This window comes from Lolium perenne, chromosome 4, assembly GCF_019359855.2.
Source record: "Lolium perenne isolate Kyuss_39 chromosome 4, Kyuss_2.0, whole genome shotgun sequence".
NCBI lineage: Eukaryota > Viridiplantae > Streptophyta > Magnoliopsida > Poales > Poaceae > Lolium > Lolium perenne.
In genome coordinates, this window is record NC_067247.2 from 151,799,439 (window position 1) to 151,808,689 (window position 9,251).

A 9,251-nucleotide genomic window follows, 5' to 3' on the forward strand; every position below is an offset into this window, starting at 1 on the left:
GGGGACACTGCCAAGATGAAGAATGTTTGCGAGATATAACTCACGGTGCAAGCGGGAGTAGGTTGTCCACAGCGCTGCAAAACTGAGCCCATTTAACTACTTATGCGAAAGCCCACATAATGTTAAGAAAAATAAACGAAATAGGTGGGCCGGCCCGCAGTTGCCGCATAGTATTGCGTACAACAACTAGAGAAAATAGGAGGGACCAAGACATAGGTCAGGTGCCTCCACGGGGGCCTCCTATACACCGACCGGGTCAGTGCGGACGCGGTGCCGCACACCCACCGACCCGGCGGTTGTGTCGTGGGCCGAGGCCCATCAGGTAAGGTCGTTTCAATTTTCCTTATTCTATTTCTTTTCTTTTCTGTTTACATATTTTCATTTTTTTAAAAAGAAGATTTTTTTAATCCATTTTTAAATCTGGAAGTTTACATTTTTTTGTCTTTTTTAAAATAACTTTTCCAGAAAATATTTTCTTAGAAGATATTTTTTTAAAATTTGAATATTTTTTAGATTGAACATTTTTCAAAATTTGAACATTTTTTAGAATGAATATTTTTTCAAAAATTCGATTTTTCCAAAAAATTGAACATTTTTTGAAAATGAACATATTTTAAATTTGAACATTTTTCGATTATGAACATTTTTCGGATACGAACAATTTTTAGCTTTGAACATTTTTCGTTTTGAACAATTTCAAATTTAAACGTTTTTCAAATTTGAACTATTTTAAAATTTGAACTTTTCGATTTTGAACAAAAATAAAAATAAACAGAAAACAAAACAAAAAAGAAAACAGAAAAAAGAAAAAAAGAAACAAAAACAGAAAACGAAAAAAGAAAAAAGGTGAAAATGGCCAGGCCCAATACCCGATCAGGGTGTGCGGTGCTTGGTAGGCACTAACCTGGTCGGTGTATAGGATTCCCCCTCCACGGAGCACCCCCATCCCTTCGACCCTCCATCTCCTGGGTATGCCTATAAAAAGACCGTCCTTCGGCACGGTCCGTTTCCGCGAGCTCGCAGACAGCTAGACAACAACATGACGACGCGTTGCAGGTTTGGAGCGCTGATTCCTTTTGGCCGCGTACATACGCGTCTGGCTGTAGGTGCAGAGCCCTTTCCTCGTATACGCATGCGCGAGCAAGTACCGGACGAGCACGCGAGCAAGTACCGAACGAGGAGCTCGCGAGCGAGTACCGACCAAACGAGCGAGCGAACGATTTGCTAGCTCATGCAGCTAGCTAGTACTCGTATTAGCACGTACTATGTACTACAAAGTACGAAACAAAAGGATTATACGCGAACCAAATTACGAATACAGTCGTGCACACGAGTAGATACAGTCGCGCGCATGAGCAGTTACATTTCGTACACGAGGAAGTACATGTAAAGAAGTACAGTCACGCACATAAGTAGATACAGTCGCGCACAAGAGCAGAAACAGTCACTCACACGAGCAAGTACATTAAAGAAGTGAAGTCGCGCACACGAGCAGGTACAGTCGCGCACACAAGTAGGTACAGTCGCGCGTATGAGCAAGTACATGTACAGTGTACACGAGCGAGTACTAGTACAGAAGTACAGTCGCGCACACGAGAAAGTACTGGTACAAAAGCACAGGTAGCGCACACAAGTAAGTACAAATACTGTATAAATGGAAAAACTGCATCAAATACACTAAAAACATAAGTACTTATCAGTTGAAGCACGAGTACAGTTAGGTACACACCACGATTACAACCATACTAGTATTGAAAGTATGGAAAAAAGTATTCCGAAACCTATCAACATGAGATCTAGTTTTGAAGATCTCGACACGAGGATCTCAAAAGTGAAAACGGATCGTAATTCTTCGGTTCTCAAGATATTTCATTTTTTAAAAATGTATCTACAAAATAAAGGGGAGAAGCTGATACAACGCCTCTGTCTTCTCTCTCCTCCCTCATCCCCACCTTGCTACACGTGGCGAGCAGGGAGACCACTTCCCAGAGATTTTCTGGCACCACAGCGCGTCACTTGTCCCGAGCAGGGTGGGTTGTCTTCCTTGCACGAAGACCGGTCTTTTTCTCGATTCCCTGCCTTGATTCAACAACCCCCAAGCCCGGTGATGGGCAGCAGCAGGCTAGGCTGGCACTGGCGGAAAGCAAGCTAGTCGAGCGGGCGGCTGGCCCGTGCACTTGAGCCCAGGTACGCGTCCCGCAAGAGCAGAATTGGAGCAGAAGATGTTAGGGGATTAATGAAAACATCCATCACGCATACGGCCGGACAAATCGACGATGCCTGCCAACCCATGGGTGCATGTGCAGTGCCTTGAAGGCTGGACGAGCTGGAGCCCGGCGGAACGCTGGCCGGCCGGCCGCGCCCCGGCGGCGGCCACCGGCCAAGCAGTGCAATAGACACAGCCATGAGCAAGCATTACATTGTGTGTTGTGGACCTAGGTGCGTGTCCTTCCTATCTACTAGTATGGCCTTGTTCTCAACTTCTGATCGAAGATGCATTGGTGATCTCCCTGGCCGGAGTAAATTATAAAAAACTACTATATTTGAGGTACTGGTCATAGGTTAGTATCAACCCCGGTAATTTTCACACATAAATACCACTTCTGAGGCATGTCGCAACAGATTGCGCAAAATTTTGGTTGATCACATTTTAACAGCAAAACTGACAGGTTTGGCCCACATGTAAGTGATGAGTAGGCAGTACACATGGACTAGGAACTGAGGTGGACTATGGGACCCACCTATCAGTGCCCCCTCTTATTTCCCCTCATCTTCTTTCTCAACCCGACTCTCTCTCTCTCTCCGGCCAGATCCTCCGACGACCGGCACGGCTTGCCACCGGCGACTGCCTCCCCCCTCTATCGGCATGCCCTCCTCCGAGAATGGTGTGGCCCCTGCGCACCATCCCTCCGGTGACCTGATGCCCCGGGAAGCCTGCCTCCGGCGACCCGCACCGCCCCCGCACGCCCTTCTTGCTGCGACCGGCTCCGCCCTTCAGGACATCCCTCCAGCGACTGACGAGGCCAAAAGCACCCTCGCCGCCCCGCTGCCCTCCGGCGACATCCTCCATGGAGGCCTCTGTATCGGGATCTTGGATCCCGTCTCCAACATTCTCGCCAACGCTATTGGCAGATGTGGCTCCATCGGAACGAACAACGCGACGGAGGGAGGCGGCAGATGCATCGTCATCGTTGGAAGGAATGGCGCGGCGGTCGCTCGAAGGCCTTGTGGCCTTCCTGGTCTCCTGCTTCCGCTACTTCCCGCCCGAGGAGTCCTTCCGCTACCTACGCGCGGCGAGGGCCGACCTCCGCACCGCCGTTCGCCTCGTCGAGTCGGAGCGGTCCAGGCATTCCGCGTGGACTCCGGTAGCTGCGCGGGGGCGGTCCCATTCGCCGGTGGTAATTGCACGGGGCGACGCCGGTCACCTAAGGTAGGTAAGTGGGGAGGGATAGAGAGGATTGGGGAAGAAGGGGCAAATATTGGGGGCTGCCAGGTGGGACCCATAGCCACCTCAGCTCATGTGCTGCCTACTCAGCCCTGGCGAATGGGTCATAGCTGCCAGAAAGGTTTTCAAAACATGGTTAGACGAAAATCGGTGTGATCTGTTGTGCTCTGCCCCACGAGTGGTATTTATGTGTGAAAATTACTAGTGTTGGTACTAACCTGTGACCGATACCCCAAATGTGGTAGCTTTATGTAATTTACTCCCCTGGGTGTGACTAGCGAGCCATGTCCACCTTATATATATAGGACATCCATACTCGGAGGGAGTGGAGTTTTGGCTCTCGGGAGCAACTACTCCTGTTATCTGGACCACTCAATAGTCTATAATGATTGGTGCGTAGGGGCCAATACTCTGACAGCTATGCGGCAATAAATCGTGAATACAATGGTGGACCAGCGTAGGACCGTATATCCCTGGCACACGCCACAGCAGCGAAGTTGAAACGGTGATTTAGGGCATCTCCAACCGCACGACCCAAACGGACGTATTCGGACGTCCGATTGTGGTTGTTTGGGTCGAGGTCCGGAGACGCGGATAGACAATATGTCCGTAGCTTTTTTTTGTTCCCCAACGCTGAGCAGACCCAAATTAGTCCACTTCCTCGTCGAGCCATACTAGTACTAGTCAAAAACATGCCCGGCGAGCAGCTCCCCGTCCAGCCTCGGCCCGGCAGCCTCTGTCCCCGCCCCGGTGACCTCCGCCCCCACCCCGGCACGCCCCGGCGAGCTCCGCCGCGCCACGCCCTGGCGAGCTCCGGCCCAGGTCCTTCCCGCACGCGGCCGACGACTCCCTCGCCCGTGCCCGCTCGGCGCGCCTCGCCAGTGCCCGTGCGCGGCCAGCGGCGCCCCCGCCCGTCCCCGCGCGTGGCCGGCGCGGCCTGCTCTGCAGCGGCGGCGGCCCGAGGCGCGGCCTGCTCTGCAGCGGCGCGGGCGCGGGCACGCCCAAGCCGCCGACGCTCGCCGGCCACACGCCTCCAGCCGCGCCACGCCCAGGCCGCCGCTCCGCTTCTCCCCTCCTCCCCGCTCTGCTCCATCTCGAGCTCCGCCCGGCGATTTCCGCCCGCGTCGACCTCCGTCCCGGCAGTTCCCGCCCGCGTCGACCTCCGCCCCGGCGAGCTCCGCCCCGGCAGTCCCCGCCCGCATCGGCCTCCACCCTTGGGAGCTCTGCCCGCCCGCGTCGACGTCCGCCCCGGCGAGCTCTGCCCGCCCGCGTCAACCTCCGCCCGCCCGCGTCGACCTCCGGCGAGCGGCCAGCGGAGGCGGCCCGAGGCGCGGCCACCGGCGCTTGCGTCTTGGCGGGGCGCGGTGAGGCACGGGACGGCGGCGTGGGCGGCGGCTCGAGGCGTGGCCGGCGGCGCTCGCGTCTTGGCGGGGCGCGGTGAGGCACGGGACGGCGGCCAGCGGCGGCGGCCCGAGGCGCGGACAGCGACGGCGGCCCGAGGCGCGGCCAGCGGCGCTCGCGTCTTGGCGGGGAGCAACCGGCTCTGCAGCTGCGCTGGCAGCACGCCGGAGAAGAGAGATGGGTAGGTGGGGTAGGAGGGAGAGGCACTGCCAAGTGGGGTTGGGGCGGACACAACGGACTAGGACGGACGCGCGGACACGTCCGTCACCCCGCAAATCGCTCCCAAATTTTGGCCGGCTTTGGGTCGTGGCGGACCGCGCGGGCTGTCCGTTTTGCATTTGGGTCCGCGCGTTGGGTCATGTTTTTACCCAAACGGACGCGCGGGCTGTCCGTTTTGCGTTTTGCGTCCCCGCGTTGGAGATGCCCTTAGCCCACATCTAGCAGACGTGCGGGCACGGAGACTTGGGCCAGTGGAACAAGTCGTCACAATCGACATGGACCATGGTACAGAAGTTCCGGCCCGCTTGCGAGGTGGGATCCCGGCGAGTGTCCGCCACTATTCTTGACTCCGGCGACTCGACCTGGTGATAGGCATCCACAAAGCAAAGGTGAGGAGGGAACCAGGGCGCCATTTAGCCGCAACTGCGCAACCGAAGATCGACTGGAGAGTTCAGTACCGATGCCCATAGAACCAGTGAGCAGCTATGTTGATGCGATTTTAATTTATTCGACTCCAAATCTGAAATTTCGGCAGAAAATTAAGCGGGATTGAAGTGTTCCAATCTACGTCGGCGCCGCCGATGCTGTCGCAAATGGTGGTGCGGCAGTGAAAGACGGCGCGTGCAGTCACGTTCATGTTGGTTCGTCGAGCCGGATCCATGCATGGCGGCCACTGTATAGGCAGTGTCTGGTGCTGTCGACAGGCAGGCCGAGTCAGCGCAGCGCACCGTGAACATGACTGAATGTCTGAATCGTCGACAGACTGGACCAGAGGTAACACATCCGACAAATTCATAGGTGTGATTTGCACGGTTAGAAAAACTCATGCCGTAGTGCATCCAGTACAGCTTCAGCGGGCTAGTACACTGCAGAACTGTTTTGTGAATTTTGGCAGTCCTACATTGTACACGCATAACGTTTTCAGTGCAATCATTCGCAAAAAACAAAAAAAAAAAAAGGTTTTCAGTGCAACATCAGAGGGGAACGGATAGTATCCATAGTAAAATTGTGATGATTGTAATATGCAGTTCAGACATTGCATTGAGCTGACAAATGCATGTCAGTAGAGTTCCGGAAACATACATGACATATTACTTGTAGGTTACAAGAGCATCTCCATCGCCGCCGCGTCCCATACCAACCCCCATAGCTCTATTGAAGAGCTGATCAGATTTTGGGCTCACACCAACGCATTCTAAAAGTTGTTTACTAGTTTTGGAGAACAACAAAACCACCGCCAACCCCGTGCCGTTCCTACGGACGGACGTGGATCGGGTGCGTTGGCGTCTCATGACAGGTTAGATTTCTCCGGCGGGACCTTTCTGGCAGCCACTAGCCCCTAAACCCTACAACCATTCCCTAGTTTCCTCCCCCTCCCGTCCGCCACTTCATTTTTTCTTGCCCGCTACTCCAGCTCCCGCCCGCCACTCTAGCTCTGCCCAAAACCTCGCTGCTGATTCCAGCATGCCTCCGAAGAAGAAGAAGAAGGGGGCGACGAAGCCGTAGTAAGCCACGTTCAGGGAGAAGCTGCCGACCTTGGTGGGGAAGGATTGGACGGCCAAGCCCCTACTTTGCGCGCGCCATCGTGACAGCGGACCGTAAAAGTTCCGCGACGTGGGCAGCGGTGGCGCAGGTATGTCTCAGCCTCAGCGGAATGTATTCCGAAGCTGGGAGCGGGTACTACGCCGTCACCGGGCGCAGGAGCACCTCCCCCTCATCGCCGGCATTCTTCACAGAGCCTTCGTCGCTGTCGCATATGCAGTTCTCGCAGATGGAGGGCGTGCCCGGTACTCCTCCGAGTTCGGCGAGAGCGTCGGGACCTTCGATCCCAACGCCACGTTCTCGCAGGCGTCGGCGCCACGACGTCGCGACTTCGGGTTGTACCTCACCAATGAATTCACTGAGTCACCGGGCATGCGCCGCTGGTCTAGTGGCGGCGGCGGGCACGTGACAGATGACAAAGAACTTCCTCGCAACATGTTCAACGGCGACGGCACGAACACCCGCCATGTGTTCGAACGTATTGTCCGGTGTGAATATGGGGAAGGAGAAAATTTGCATACTCGTACGCACCTGAATGGAATATGTAGATGTTAAAACGCATGAGCTGCATAATATGTCTCCCCTTAGATTCAGGTATAATTCATCAAAATATTGCCGCTGAACCAACCTGAAGAAACAGTCCAGGACTCACCAGCTAGTCCAGGACGTCGGCCCAGCCTCCGTACCGGTGCGAGGATAAGGAACAATCGTCGTCACCGTGCTGGCTACTGCGCCCCATTCACTGTTCAATAGTCCCGATACTGAGTCGAATACATTATTGAATACGCATCTGGACTACCATCTGTCGCTCAAACATTGGTCCATGACACGGGAGCAGATACTCCCGGGAGCCAGAACGCATTTCCCAAAAGCATACTCGGAGCCTCTCCATCTATCTCTCTTTTCAATTGTTCTGCCTCTAGAAGTGGAGTCTGTTCGTCGAGATTAGCTTCTCTTGGGATTCTCCTCGTTGAGATCGGGAAGGAGCCCCTTCAATAATTATTTGTTGTACTACTACGAAAATACTACTAGGAGTACTATTTTCTTTTTTTTTGAACATAATCATAATATATTACCTCATTAAAAACCTTCCAGTCCCCTTAGGTACCCTGGTAAGGAAAATAGTGCGTAAGAAACTTGCTGTCTGCATCACATAACAGTTACATCATTCGCCAACACACTAAAAATGAAATCATGGGGGTCATCTAGCCAGACAATTGACTCTGGCCCCTCTGAATGTCTAGCTAAAACATGTGCTGCCATATTGGCTTCTCTAGGAAAGTGAGAAAACACCACCTCAGTAAAACTATGACAAAGCATCGAGCACTCCTCATAAATAGCTGCCGCTGGACCAAACGAATTCCCGCCTTGATTCATCACTTCAATAACGTCCATGCAATCGGAGTTCACCTCAATCCTGTTGCAGCCTACCTGACCAACAAGGATCAGTCCATCTCGGAGAGCTCTAGCTTCAGCAGAAGATGGATCAGAAATAAAGGGGATGCCACAACAACTAGCCGCTAGAAATCCCCCTCTATCATCACGAAGGATTGCCCCGGTACTTCCAGAACCAGCATCAGCACTAAACCCTGCATCCACATTCAATTTCACAAAGTTATCCTTTGGTTTCACCCACCCATGTCTATCAATTCCTGGCTTCTTCTTCTTTGCCCTAGAGTAATTCAGAGTGAGCGCAGAAATCGACTGAGCAGTTCGAGCAGGAGATTGAATAGCTTCACCATGAGTAGCTTTCCTTCGTTCCCACCAGTTATACCAGACGGCGACCGCAATAAGATCATTTCGATCCACCTCAGGGAGCATCAGAGCCACTGCCAATTTGTCACGGAGCAAAGATTCCAGCACCGCACCACCATTTTACTCAACAGAGCACACATGCGATATCAGGTCACCCAGCCGAAGTTTGCTCCAAATCTCCAAAACCCTCGAGCAAAAGAATCCATGCCGAATGCTTTCACAGTCAGTTTGGCAAAGAGAACATTGAGCTCGGAATCATATGCCTATTAGCAAGCACACCATTACAAGGGATAGCTCCCAACATCGATCCCCATAGATGTATCTTCACTTTTGCAGGAACATTCAAAGACCAAGTTGTTTTCCACATATGCAAATTCAATGATGTACCATACCCTGAAGTTCTCCTTAGTTTGTTACCATGTTGATGCTCCCACTCCGCATGATAACATGGGCGCACCGAGAAGATCACCGTCTTGGTGAAGTGCCATGAAACGAAGTCCTGCATTAGGCCACTTGCTAGAGGTATATTAAGAATTCGCTGCACATCAACAAGCCAAAAAATATCAGATAAAATGTCCTCATCCCACGTCTCGGTATCGGGATCAATAAGATCAGAAACTTTAGACAAAACAATATTGCCCCTCCTAGTGGTGATCATGCGGTTTGGGCTTCCAGGCACCCACGGATCGGTTCAATTATTTATTTTGGATCCATCACCAACTCGCAACATGTGACCTCTTTTGAAAGTTTTGATACTCGCCCAAATGCTTTGCCATGTATAGGAGCTCCCTTTCTTCAACTGACAATTCAGTATGTCCCCGGATGGATAATATTTTGCTCTCAGTACTAAAGCACAAAGGGAGTCTGGTACATAGATCAATGTTCAAAC

At 52.7% G+C, this 9,251-nt stretch overlaps 1 protein-coding gene across 1 annotated transcript; it reads right to left on the bottom strand.

The window, feature by feature from the left end:
- Positions 1 to 7,756: 7,756 nt before the first annotated feature.
- LOC139839165 (uncharacterized) lies at positions 7,757 to 8,428 on the bottom strand. Its single transcript, XM_071829211.1, has one exon. The coding sequence runs from the start codon at positions 8,426 to 8,428 to the stop codon at positions 7,757 to 7,759; it is 672 nt and encodes a 223-aa protein (XP_071685312.1).
- Positions 8,429 to 9,251: the final 823 nt, after the last annotated feature.

What these genes read in the sequence shown, in the direction of transcription:
- LOC139839165 (XM_071829211.1), bottom strand. Translation starts at nt 8,428, where the DNA reads ATGCTCCCTGAGGTGGATCGAAATGATCTTATTGCGGTCGCCGTCTGG.